At 33.8% G+C, this 14494-nt stretch overlaps 2 protein-coding genes across 3 annotated transcripts; one reads left to right on the top strand and one right to left on the bottom strand.

The window, feature by feature from the left end:
- Window positions 1-522: 522 nt before the first annotated feature.
- LOC140039964 (uncharacterized) lies at window positions 523-7108 on the bottom strand. Its single transcript, XM_072085553.1, has 3 exons — window positions 7089-7108; window positions 3470-3561; window positions 523-2248 (listed from the first exon to the last, which is right to left on the bottom strand). The coding sequence occupies exons 2-3, from the start codon at window positions 3543-3545 to the stop codon at window positions 2022-2024; spliced, it is 303 nt and encodes a 100-aa protein (XP_071941654.1). The 5' UTR covers window positions 3546-3561; window positions 7089-7108; the 3' UTR covers window positions 523-2021.
- On the top strand, window positions 6738-12762 carry LOC140039963 (ras-related protein Rab-13-like). 2 transcript variants are annotated; one of them, XM_072085551.1, is made up of 3 exons: window positions 6738-7030; window positions 10641-10948; window positions 11903-12762. In XM_072085551.1, exons 2-3 carry the CDS (start codon window positions 10675-10677, stop codon window positions 12259-12261), a joined length of 633 nt encoding a protein of 210 aa, XP_071941652.1. In that variant the 5' UTR covers window positions 6738-7030; window positions 10641-10674; the 3' UTR covers window positions 12262-12762. The 2 variants fall into 2 exon arrangements, with proteins under 2 accessions (XP_071941652.1, XP_071941653.1); XM_072085552.1 differs by having other exon boundaries at window positions 6740-7007.
- Window positions 12763-14494: the final 1732 nt, after the last annotated feature.

A 14494-nucleotide genomic window follows, 5' to 3' on the forward strand; every position in this document is an offset into this window, starting at 1 on the left:
GTGTTGTCTGGCTAGCTGCCTATTTTTCTGCTGTAACCAGTCTCACATTAGCAGCAGTAGTAGAGAAGGGAACAATAGGCAATGAACTGTGTTGTCTGGCTAGCTGCCTATTTTTCTGCTGTAACCAGTCTCACATTAGCAGCAGTAGTAGAGAAGGGAACAATAGGCAATGAACTGTGTTGTCTGGCTAGCTGCCTATGTTTCTGCTGTAACCAGTCTCACAATAGCAGCAGTAGTAGAGAAGGGAACAATAGTAATGCTGCAATGTGAAAAGTAAAGGAAAATTTTCGAAAAATGACCAAATTTCGACCTTTTTATTTTTTGATATAAATTGTTAATATGACACTATAAGATGATGATAATGCAATAGGCCTATATGTGCATATATGGCAATATTATTGCATAATAATTGAATTTTAAAAACTGCTGTCTTTATAGTATGTCCTATGATTAGGGCTGTATTTAAAAAACCGTAAAGTATCAGACAATACACAAGATCAACAAAGGAAACACAAATATTCCTAAATTGAGATTTATTTACATTTGGAAAAATACAGTTTTACTAGTTAATACAAATTGCATTTACTTAATTCACATCAAAATAAATCACTTCATTCGACAATCAAAACTTTTGGTTTATTTGGAATGAACAGTTAGATTTTCTTTCAGTTTGTGATATATAGTATTTATTTTCATATGTATATATATAAATCCAACTGAAAAAAAAATGACAATGCTGTGGGTATCAGTGGCTGGATCTCAATGGAGATACAAAAATAAAAAGCGAAAAGCTAAATCAAAACGATAAAGTAAACAGCCAGAAAAGTTAGCAGAGCTTTCGGGCAACACTAGCCCTTCATCAGTGCAAGTGAAGGAATTTATATATCGTTAATGACGTCAATGACGTTATCCAAATTCCTTCACTTGCACTGATGAAGTGTTGCCCGAAAGCTTTGCTAACTTTTCTGGCTGTTTTACTTATCGTTTTGATTTAGCTTTTCGCTTTTTTTTGTATCTGCATTGAGATCCAGCCACTGATACCCACAGCATTGTCATTTTTTCAGTAATTTGCCTTTGGATTTATATCTATATACTTATTCTGTTTGTGGAATTTTCTTGTTCGCTTTATTATGACTTTCCGAATTAAAGATGAATTTAATTGAATTGCATACTCTGCAGCAAATACAACATTTTCAACACTGAAGTTACCTAATGTGGGACGTAATGCAAAATGTATTGAACAATTAATGTATAGTTAGTTTATCAGACACATACACGCCACCTATAACGATCCAAAGATCTTGCATTTTATGCACTTAAACAATGCACTGTAGTGAAATTGCAGTTTGTTTACATAAGCTTAATAGGAAAAAATATATATACAAAATAGGATAACAATATTTACCATTAGTTAATATTTAAAAGTTTAGAAACGTTTGACGTTCTGTGCGTTGAGAAATTTTACCGAAACAAAGAAAAAAGAAATAACTTTCAGCCAAAAAAAAAAAAACAAATCTATGATAGAAAATTTATTTATTTTGAAATGTTTACTGTAACATGAATTTTAAATAATTTATGTACAAAATATTTGATTTCATTTTAGTTTTAACGTTTTACACAATACTATAGCAGCTTTTTTTTAAATATAGAAGATAATTTAGTCTATAATTTAAAGATTGATTTAAATTACATTAGTATTAATGATAAATAAACAAATAGATCACTATTATCTCTATACATTATCTTAAGTCATTATGAATTACCTTATTTATATTGATTTGCGCTTGCATTGTTTCAACATTTCACGAAAAATTATAATAATTTTTTTTCTTCTAGATTTTGCTTGGTATCTTTAACAGCTAGTTCCAATTACATTCTTAAAAAATCATTTATTTTGGTGTTTGTGTTTTTGTTATGTTGGGAGAATCGCATATTAGATACAGTATATACCATAATGGATATTTGAAAGAGTGATGTTAATAGTAGTTAAACATAAAGATAAGGTAATATTTGTAGTTGCATTATTGGCCACAACATCCTATTTTACTAGGCAATGTAACATCTCCAACTGGGGGTAGGATAGCAACTTGTCCGTCTCGTTCTTTGTACTCTTCATATTTCCTAATCTTTAGTTGGTAGAACAACATGCCGATGCCAAAGACGGCGATTAATCCGCCAAAGAATCCCGCCCAAAGTGCTGCTACAGTCTCTGGCGTGAAACTGCTACCAGTTTGTTCTACATTTGTATCTGCAAGAGAGAATAAGTTCCAACATTACACGAATATTTTCATTCATTTCATTACATAATCCGTGTACAACAACTTCTAAATGAGTGAATTGATGGATTGAAGTACCCGGGAATAAGAAGATATCTTTTAAAATCTTCCTGGAATAATAGGACATAATTTGTTTTATTCGCCAATTTGTATTCCTATCGTGTTTATTTTTCTTTATCTTTTATACTGGACGAATAGTTAGAAACCTAAAAGCAAGAGCGGTATTTGTTGGATGGTGTGTTGTACTAGTAGTAGCTAGTGTGATAGTGTTATGGCGGAGTAGTAGTTTGAGGTAGTACAGTAGTAAACAAATATGTAATCAATAGCATTACAAGTGATAGTAAACTAGTAGCATTGTTGTTACATATTAACTAGTGTCTGGCCATGAAATAACAGTGATTTATAAATAGAAATATTTGGAATTATGCCAACATATTACATAGAATACGTACAATGGAATTAAATCAACGTAGGCGTTTTGAGTTACTCGAGTATTGTAGTTGGTACCAACAAATCTATCTCGTGCCATATGCTATACTGTTTTAAACCTGCTTTAAGCAGGAGGAAATTCCCTAATGTTTAATCAAATATGTATAATCATATTTTGGAATAATGCCAAGAAATGGCGGTAACTTGAAACGCGAAATCATTTCCAGGATTTAATATCACAAGACGTAGTAGGCCTAAATGGATTAACAGAAAAGGATAGCGTCTTTCAAGCCATGCTTTGCAATGCATGCATTTGAAAGTGCTAGTGTATGTTACCCGAATGCTCTGCAAAATTCCTATCTGGGCGTTTTTATCGATTTGATTAGATTTTTTTAAATTTTAGTTCTTTTCACCATTGAGAATCAAGCCACTGATACCAACAACATTAAATAATTTGCCTTTTGATGAATTGGCAGGATTAAAAGTAGATTATATGAGTCCTTAGGCCTATATGAACATTTTTGCCAATCTCTGCAATAGGGCTACACAACCTGTCGATATGTCTAGGCCTACATAGGCTACAAATTTCTGTGCGAGGCTGTGAGCTAAAATTAAGTTTTGTTTTCGTTTTTCACAGACATTGTACATGTGTACCATAATTATTCACACAACCTGCGTGAGTGATAGGTTTAGCATTCAATAGAAGCAATAACCGTGTCTTTTATTAAATCAAGTAGAGTAGGCATAGTGGTTCCCATGCTTACCTTTGTCAGTCGTGTTGTTGGCTTCCACTAATAGTAACGTCCAACAGACGTATATGGTTCCCAGTAATGTTTTCATTGGTTTAATTACCCTCCTGTCAAGACAGAACATAACATACAATACAAGACATTAGTTTACACAGTCAAGGTATATGTAATAATATAACATTATTACCAATATAACAATGGTCTTTCTACAACAAGTAAATAATCATAAAACTCTCTTTTGTTCAAGTTACTTTTCTTTTACAAAAAGTGAACTTTTACCTAACAAATCAACTGTTAACGTTTAACAATGATTTAGTTTTAATAGTGTTCATGCCGGTTGAATAGTATCAGTCTTTTTAGAAGAGTTAATTCTCGTATTATGCCCAGTCGTTTTATTCTTTTACAATTAGTCACACAGTAACCACTCCGTATTACTGTAACATTTCAAACTTTGTGTGGTCAACTATTATTATTACTTATTATTACAGTTTATACTGTGTTAGAAAAGCTGGGACTTTTATTGTACATGAGGCTACTGGCAGTATTCAAAATGTAAGTATTATGTCTGTGACAGTGTAGCAGTCGTAACAGTTAAAAGCATGTATCCGTCTAAAGTATCAAGATACAATTACTGTACAAATAATAATTAGCGGGACAGCACCATTTATATACTTCTTTATCTATATTGAAAAAATGTATTGCCTATAGCAAATGTAATCTTATTTTTACAATTATTACCAACTCGGACTGGATTAATTGTATTCTTTTTTATAAACGCATTCCAATAACAATACGTCATCCAAAGTCAATAATGTTGTGGATGGTATGCTTGACGTATTGATTATTTAAATTGTATTTCAACAAAAACACAGAAAATCATTAGGAATACAGATATTTACGCCCTATTATGATGAGGCAATGAATTATTCTTATGTTTTTATATTAATATTAGAATTTCGGAAAAACCCAAGCGTCAGCTCAGTTATAAAGTGAACTTGATGAAATATATAATTCCTTCCCTTAATAATTACTTAATAACCTAATCTCACAATACAGTAACCAAAAGATTATATCAATACTTTAACTGGTTTACATCAAAACATCAAAGTTCTACAGTTATTAATGGTTTCTAATGAATATTTTAATTGGAAGCACTGGAATAGCAAGAAAGATCAATTAATAGACTACATTACTATGTCCAAGAATAAGAAGAATGTTAAGTACACTAATAGGCCTATCTCTATTCGTTCTGGGTTACTCACACTTTAGTTGTATTGTTATATAATTAGTAGTAGTAAGGTTTAAAGATGTGCAGAACTTGATTACAACCAAAATCAGCGGAAACTATCCACAGGTGTAAGGCATGGTAGACAACGTTACGATTTTAAAACGTGATATTTTGATTACATCTATAGGTGGCGCAAGTCATGTACTCATAATTTAAATAAACACATTCACCAGTATTTGTATAACTGAGCATGCGCTTTAAAATAAGTAGTTCAGTTTTCAATAACAAAATTAATCTAGCATACTTTTGATGGTATAAGACCGTACGTTTGCAACATGTTCAAAGCAGGGAGTTGTAAAACAACTCCCTGTTCAAAGTCTGTGGTTTTAGTTACTTTTCCAATACGATAAACTACTAGGCTTACAAATTAACTTCTGTTTCCCGTTTATGATCTCAGTAAATTTAATCGTTTCTATCATCCCAACGTCACATAAATCTCTCCGCTTATGTTACTTTATACTTTGCATATATCACAGAAAAATATATTCCGTTTATTTCTTATTATATAAACTGGATGAACTGTTTTAACTACATTAGGCCTACAGTACCCTATATAACTTTATGCACAAAGACGGTGGGCTACTGTACTTAATGCAAGGCGATTGTCATACTTTGACATTTGTAGGCCTACTCAATCAAATCAAATTAAAATAACATCTTACTACCAGCAATTATATGATACTAAATAATGAAAAGCCATTTGTCCATTATCATGGTAAAATCGCGTTTTAGAACTTAAGTTTAAAACGCGATAATATCGTGTCGTAAAAAAAAACCAGTTTTGAGAAAATGAAAAACACTTTTGCTGTTTTATTTTATCCTATAGCCCCAATTAAGTAACTTTTAAACGCAATACCAATCGTGCAGACTTTTCGTGAAATTTAAAATACCTCAATAAAAGCCCCTATCATATGGACACAGTCAATTATAGAAATCCCCTATAATGGATAATAACGCCCGTATTTTGGAAAGATTTCACCAACCCCACTCGAAATTTACGATACAGGAGTACAGTTGTAGATCCAACACTTAATCAAGGCATATCACCAAAACTACTATGGTAAACCGATACCGTCTTAATACTGGTACACCCTTAACATTAATAAAGTTTCCTGTGTAGAATCAGCTGATAACCAGAACATAAAATAAACTTACTGGTATAAAGACACTGGTATAAAGACAATGGGATAGGAGCGACGGCATCACCAAGAGTAATTGTTCTATAAAATATCATTATCCAGTTTGTAGATACTGTATTATGTAAAGTTCTTTATTATTTATTTATTTATTTCAACTATATTTATGATGGTGGTCCATCCAGCCGAAGCTAATCATTACTCTAGGACATTTTTTTATTCCAATTCAACAATACAGTAAATAAGTAAAATTTCATGAAACAGGGTAACCACAAGTGTTACCACAAAAAAACGAAAATAAAGGAATATTAGAAGGGATTTGAATTAAAATTTAAATGAAATTAATTGGACATTTAAAATGAAATCGTAAAGGAAATATAAAGGAAGAATATAGTTTAGTCAGATGTATTGGTCCTTCGGAAATTCATGTCGGAATTGAAACAATAAAATTAGAGCACAACCAATATACACTGTACAGGATAAACATAAAAGTAACAACCAATACCGTATACATATTTAGCGCACGAATAGAGTGCGTATTTATAACAAATAAAAAGATATAGGCCTAAAAATCTTTTTTTCTTCAGAAAATGTGTTTGATAGATTTGTGCATATTAGATAGCGAGAGTGATTCATTAACATGCCTTGATTATTGATTTGTGTAAATATGGCTAATTCAACGGATTAGATGCATAAAGCTTATCATCGATAAACGTTGAATATGGTTGAATTGCATTTTTGGCGATTCATTCAACCAGTTACAAAAGGTAGAGACAACGGTTTGGATTAATTCTTCTCATATTGCTGATAAAAATAATATTTTATGTCATTTGTACGTGAAACGTTGATTGATTTCAATGACATTTCTTCTGATAGTTTGCTAATAAAATACAATACTGTGTCAGTTTATGCAAAACAGACGAGCAAAAAGTAATTTATGTGGGTAGGATGTTTGTAGTAGCATGGTTCGTAGTTGTTCACTGCCAGTCGACAGCTAGAGGAGATACTGACAACCTGTTATATTCAGAGGCCTAGATTTACGAAATGTTAGCTAAGAAATGAAACATTTCTTTTACAAGAACAGCAGACATTGAGTCACGTTTTAACAATCATTGATTCAAGAGAAAATGCAAGTATTATTCGTTTCTTCAGGTTAGAGTAAAAGAAATTCAACTCTTTCTTGTTTTTAGTTTCAAAATTTAGGCCCTACCTTATTATCAAATCTGAACTACGTCATTGCACAATAGTAGGCCTAATGTCGACTTCGATATTAATTTATGATACCTGAATAGATCGAGAAACTTGTGAAATTGTTGTATCTGTATTCGTGATATTCATGACAGGCCAAAACATTAGCTCATGAGTTCTAATAATCCCAGGGTACCTGGGTCATGTCATGTCAAGTTGATCTCACAACGAACATTTACATATCATTTATGATTTACACGTTGGTCTTGTTACGGTTTGTTCTGCTTTCCATTGTATAATAATTTTATTCGTTTATTTTCTATATCTCCACCTGTTAAAACAGTTGAAATGATCATTTCTATTAATAGGCCTATGCCTACGCCATTACAATAACACGTGAAATACTCGCGTGTATTGTTCGAGTGAAGTTACGTTAGTTTCAGTTTCATCATAACAATTAGCTGCAGGTCATTGTGTTTAGGATAGATGTAAACATACACCGATTTTTTTCATCATTTATTTTTTGGACTAGGATATCTTAACGTGTAGGCCTAATGTAATTGAGAAGTCTTTATTTTTCAGTAAAAACTGTATAATAGATTAGATTTCAGATAACCATGAGGATATAAAACATATTACAATATAAGCAATTATTTGATCTTATCTGCCAGACCTTTAGGCCAAAATTCTTTCCGGAATGAGCATCCACAGGGTAGAAGCATTGTATGTGTATATTTTTTTCATTATTCGGCCACGGGCTGCTGGTGTCATTAAATATACATTAAAGAGGATGTTTTACAAAACAACTCATGTAGAATCAAACAGTATGTTGTTTAACCTTTATTAATCTGTTTTGATGTATCTTGGTTAGCGTGTAACAAGACGTAGGCCTATAAAACTTATATATGAAATTATTTCAGTCTATACTTTCAATGTTTTTAAAAAATCTTTATTAATTGGTATCAACACAATCATTAACATCCAGTTAGGCATACATTTTTTAATTGTATGTTGTAGGCCAAGTACCAGCCAATTATCATTTTTATTTATTGTTTAGCTTCGGGCCAAAGCTACCTCGGGCGAATAGTAGACTACTATTTCAGGAACCTTAGTCATAGTTTTAACTAAAAAATATGGCAAAGTATGTAAGCATCGCGTTTTTAACGATTATAGGAGTATTACTATATCATAATTTTTTATTTAAATTAATATCATCATAGTCATGTCATCACCATTTTCATTAGTCAACTTCATCAGTGGTAGGCCTGTAAAATGATGGCGAAATATGCCTAATACTATGAGTTGACCGCGACATAAGCTATTCTCGTAGTTAGTTCTAGGGCCTATAGTAATAATGAACGTTCTATATAATTGACCAGCACGTATAATGGGAAATCTATTGGTTTATACCTTAAATTCGGCCATTCACTAGACAGCAGATAATCCACCATGCGAATAGTGTTGATGAATATGAACCTCCTCCATGGTTAATACACTGAGAAACTAATAGGCCTACAGTATAATCAGTACCGTAGGCCCTATACTATTATAGGCCTACATGGATGCAAGATGAAAACGACTGTTTCCGTATAAGCGTTGATGTATACACGTGAATTAATAAGTTGACCTGCCCAACACACCACATAAATAGGCCTACCAGCATTAGAATTAACTTATTAATTATTAGCAGCTATTTTAGATGCAAATAATATCTGTTAATAATATATGATTACGTAATATGCATAGAGTAATATTCTTTACGGTACTCTACGGCAATAATTCGTAACTATAATATTACCATAACAATCACATATTTGTTGTCGGAGTATCGTGTGACTGACAGCTACTACTTTCTAAAAAAAAAGGACGGAGAGACAGACAGACCAATCATAATACAGTATACGTCACACTTGTTGTGAATCCTTCCTTTGGGCCACCCCTATTATTTAGGCGACGAAAGGGGTTTTAACACCACAGGCAAAACAAATTCAGAGGACATCCCGTTAAGGGGACACTTTGGTGTGTCGTACAGGTATCTTATTTTCACACGGTATAATACCGGTCCAGGTTCACGACAGCATTTAAACGCGGCGCGTAAATTGTGCTACAGACTTAAGTTTGGTGTGTTGAATTTTAGATTTAGAAAACATATTTGTAGCACTACTACTACATTCCAGACTGGATGATGCGTATTATGGAGGAAATAATATTAGAAAAAAAACATCATCGTCACGTGGTTTCATGAATAATTAAACGTGCCAAAAATATCAATGTTGTAAAAACCAATCAAAAGACGTCTGCTATGAATTGGAATTGAATGAAGCCGTATGGTATACTAAATTATGAATGTTAAACTCAACAAATAATATGGTATTTGTAGTCTCATTAAACCTAAGTACTTGCTTAAATTAAGCCAGCTACAGTACTACAAAAACCAAGTCTAACGATGATAGTATAGTAACCCATGCATTCATATATTAATAGATAAGCGTGATGGAATAGAGGAAGAAACATACAAAAAAACATACTAGTATTTTATCTTATATAACAGTTTTTATACACCATTATAAACACAGCTAACTCACCAAATATAAAACACGTAATATCTTTACAAAATATACATATGCCTACCTTAATTATTACACGGTATTGGTGTGTTGGAAACAAAATGATATCGTAACGACGTCAGACAGAAACAGCGTAATTCAAATTGCCGATACTACGCAGTACACACACCGTTCGTCGTTGTAGTAGTACAGTAGTAGTAAATATGGATGGTATTTTGAATGGTAGCTCATGCATGCAGTCGCATATTTGTCATGCTAAACGACTCTCTCATTCATAAAGATCCATCTATTGTATCCATTGTACAACAGAAATTAATTACAATCTGTCGTTGAGGGAGTAGTCAAGAGATTGTTATCAATGCTCAAAATCAATAATATTGATAACAATTTGACTATAATAATCAATTGGATCGTCAACTTTTTGATGACTATATTTTTGTTAAATAATTAATTATTTTGTGAAACAATACATATGAAATACATGCAAAACATGCTACCAGTAAAGCAATATAAAATACGGTAGTATCCGAATACTGATAGGCCTGCCCGAATTTAAACCTAAGTTCTGATTACCTTATTGGACTTATGTAATCAATATAATTAATTTTTACAAAAATGAAATTATCAATTTTGATTTTTAAATGAATACGGTTAGTGATACTGTATACAGCTTGGTTTCCACTATATACGCAACGCAAAGACGTGAGCGTGACGCAAGCGAGTTGACCAATAACAATCAACAGTTCGAATAATCCATCGTTTGTAATTGGTTAAATTACTTGCGTTACGCCTGTCTTTGCCTTGCGTCCAGGGAACCAAGCCTAAGAGCGTTCCGACTTAATTGACACACATTTGGCAATGTTTTATGCTATCGTATTCAAGTAGTTTTTAAAGAGAAAAAAAACTACTAATCGATAGTGTGGCTTCTGGCTGAATAATTGGCTGTCATGAACAGAAGAACTACTTGTTCTTGGATAATAATTACTGTGTTTGTTTATATACCATAGGCTGCAGAGTATCATTAAGAATTAAGCCGTGAATATGAACGTAAAGACGGGAGAGTCTTATGCTGAACGAAGCACTGGACTTGGCGCCAAAATACTGGTTCTTGGGGACAGCGGAGTCGGTAAGACCCGCCTAGTTAGACGCTTTGTAGAAGATACTTTTATTCCACGCTATGTTGCTACAGTTGGGGTTGATTTCAGATCAAAGGCTGTCAAAGTAGGAGGAAAAGAATTGATGCTGCAAATATGGGATACAGCGGGTCAAGAGCGTTTTCGATCCATGACAACAACTATTTTCAGAGGTGCAGAAGGTAAGATCACTTTGTTTGGTACCTTTACCGCTTCATGGGTGTGTGCGCACACAATAAATGTAATGATTATTAATTGTTAATGATGATTAAGATGATAATGGTGACGATAAGTATGACAATGGTTTTGAATTTGACGACATGTTAAGGTCCAAAACGATTTATTGTTGACACGCTTTCATCAGTGACGACGATATGATCCTAATAGAGATGATGACAATGATAATGATGACATTAAATATGAGAATGACGATGATGATATAGCAAAATTGATGACAATGACGACATAATGTTAACGGTTTACAGGTTGGCATGCATTCATCATAGTTAATTATTATAATGTTATTCTAGAATGTCGATAATGAGGCCTATGATAAACCTAATTTATAATGGGTAATTCAAATTACACAATGTCCATGTGTAGCGTATTCGACGACGCATTTTAAATTGATTGATACCATAAACTAATACAGCAACATCAGGGAAATGTAATCGTTCAGTTTTTAATCAATAAGTGATCACGTGACAGAGTAATCATTCAATTGGAATAGGCTTATGTTGTTTAAAAATATGTAATCAACACTCATTAATAATTACAAACATGAGATGAGCAAAATACGCGAGACATTGTCAATGTCAGTACTCTGTGTGTCGTGGTGTAAGTGACAATTCACATTACAAAAGAATGAATGAATGTTCAAAAGTTAATGATGAGTCAAATACTGAATATTATTAATGTAATAGTAACCATCTAGATTGATCATTCTAATGATGTTAGACTATTTGAGCATAGTTACACGAACATATTGGATTGCCAAATAATGATTGTTAATGCAATTATTAAATTCATTTCGATCGAATAATACCACACATAATATGAGGTTATTACTTTTAGTATAGGCCTATGCATTGTATTCATAGAAGCTATTTTAATGTCAACTATTATATTTTTTATAGGCGCAATTTTAGTTTACGATGTATCATCGCGAGTATCGTTTGATCATCTAGAAGATTGGATAGAAAGTATACGAAAGAGTGCTGACCAAAACATACGAGTGGTTGTTGTTGGCAACAAAACGGATAAAGAAGACCAAATCGAGGTTGACGCGCGTACTGGCAAGAAATTTTCCGAACTAATGGGATTGAACTTCTTTGAAACTAGCGCGCAATCTGGCAAAAATGTTGACAAACCGTTTAACAGGTTAGCAAAGGAAATACTGGAAGCACGACAAATTACAGAAACACAATTATTTGAACAAGAGAGGAATAAGGTGCCTATTTCTGAAGAAAAGAAAACATTTGAATGTCTATGCTAGAAAATATCGGCTTTTATGCTTTTATAACAGAGAGGAAAGAGTTATTACTAGGTCGCGGGCGCGGCATGAGTTTCGCGTGCGCAATGACATCTTCTGAATTTAGACAACTTTAATAAGCTATATAAAGGAATTAAAGGAATAAAAGCAACTTATTGCTTGTCTATTGGTCATGTTGTAAAAGTATAGCCTAGAGGTGCATGACCACCGGTAAGTGCGGATGTAGCGCGGACTTGGTGCTCCATAGTAAATTTGATAATATGCTGGTGCACATAATACAATTCACCAAGGTAATGTTGTTAAATTCACTATTGTTATAGTGAAACGTTTCTCAGCCTGTCTGTCGTTAAAATAGTGTGGTAACACGAGTTCAATACAGCAATAGTAATAATAATATTATAATATTTTGACATTTTAAATGTGTTTTATACTATAGTACACTTTGTTTCATTTGTTAAGCACTAATTATCTGAACGATATGTATGCACAATAATATAAAATATCTAACCGTTATTAATGTATGTCTTTGATTGTTAAATGCAAAAACATGTTAAGAAACTTGAAAGATGAAACAATTCAATCAGTAATCTGAAATATTTGTAAAGCTTGGTTCCCACTAGCGACGCACCGTAACGCAACCTACGCAACGTAAAGTTTGGTTCCCACTAGCGACGCACCGTAACGCAACCTACGCAACGTAAAGCTTGGTTCCCACTAGCGACGCACCGTAACGCAACCAACGCAACGTAAAGCTTGGTTCCCAATAGCGACGCACCGTAACGTAACCTACGCAACGTAAAGCTTGGTTCCCACTAGCGACGCACCGTAACGCAACGTAAAGCTTGGTTCCCACTAGCGACGCACCCTAAAGCTTGGTTCCCACTAGCGACGCACCCTAAAGCTTGGTTCCCACTAGAACGTAACGCAAGGACGTAAACGCAACGTAAGCGTTTTAACCAATGACAAGCGAAGTTATAGACAGTTAAGCTTGGTTCCCACTAGAACCGTACCTAAAGAGCCAACAACAACATCGGCAAGGGTTCGTCGAGGCCGACTCGCTCCTAGTTCTGGTGGTGGAACAAGTCTTCTCGGATAAGGACTATAAACCGTAGGTCCAGTGTACACAGTTATAACCTGTGTGTACTTTAAAGAACCCAGTTCATTATTCGAAAAAGAGTAGGGGGTTGAACTGGTTCACACAATAGCCCCTGATACAGGGGATTACCACCTATCTGATAGGACAGTGATTAATTCACTATTGGTAATCCTTGGCCACATTGCCTAAAGACATAAAATAAAAAATAAAATAAATAAAGAACGTAACGCAAGGACGTAAAGGCAACGCAAGCGCTTTAACCAATGACAAGCGAAGTTATAGACAGTTAGCAATCACAAGCGAATAAGCCATCGCTTGTGATTGGTCAATTCACTTACGTTGCTTTACGTCCTTGCGTTGCGTCGCTAGTGGGAACCACGCTTTAGAAATCACAAGCGAATAAGCCATCGCTTGTGATTGGTCAATTCACTTGCGTTGCGTTACGTCCTTGTGTTGCGTCGCTAGTTGGAACCACGCTTAACGCAACCTACGAAACGTAAAGCTTGGTTCCCACTAGCGACGCACCGTTAACGCAACTTACGCAACGTAAAGCTTAGTTCCCACTAGCGACGCACCGTAATGCAACCTACGCAACGTAAGAAAAGCACTGATGCGTCGTCAGTTCCCACTTGTGATTATGCAATAAAGCACTTTGCGTCAATACGTCGCTGCGTTGCGTTGCGTCGCTAGTGGGAACCACGCATTAGTCTATGCTGTAAAAGAACTAAACACAGTTTGTCGCACCATTCCATTCTATACTGAAGTGCGAGTTTCACATCCGGCATTCTTAAGAGCAGATTTGGGGATCAGGAAGATGTTGCGATGGTGCAGTGGTGCTTTAAATTTTAAAGTTATACGAATATTTTAAAGTACTATCTCAGGATTGTAGACGTAGATTGAGACGTAGATAAATAAAGTTTAATCCGTTTAATGACAAAAAGTAAAGTAAACACCAGAAGTACGATGAGATAAACATGAAGAAACAATTATAATAATATAATAATTATAACAAATGTGTTATCATCAAATGATGTGTTGACAAATATTAATTGATTATTATTATTAATTAATCCGTTTAATGACAAAAGTAAAGTAAACACCAGAAGTAGGATGAGATAAACATGAAGAAACAATTATAAT

This window comes from Antedon mediterranea, chromosome 2 (genome assembly GCF_964355755.1).
Source record: "Antedon mediterranea chromosome 2, ecAntMedi1.1, whole genome shotgun sequence".
NCBI lineage: Eukaryota > Metazoa > Echinodermata > Crinoidea > Comatulida > Antedonidae > Antedon > Antedon mediterranea.

Excerpts from the sequence above, each read along its gene's own strand:
- LOC140039964 (XM_072085553.1), bottom strand. The coding sequence starts at position 3,545 with ATGAAAACATTACTGGGAACCATATACGTCTGTTGGACGTTACTATTA. Across the intron at positions 2,249-3,469 it reads CAACAACACGACTGACAAAG|ATACAAATGTAGAACAAACT; the intron begins GTAAGCATGGGA and ends TCTCTCTTGCAG.
- LOC140039963 (XM_072085551.1), top strand. The coding sequence starts at position 10,675 with ATGAACGTAAAGACGGGAGAGTCTTATGCTGAACGAAGCACTGGACTT. Across the intron at positions 10,949-11,902 it reads TATTTTCAGAGGTGCAGAAG|GCGCAATTTTAGTTTACGAT; the intron begins GTAAGATCACTT and ends TATTTTTTATAG.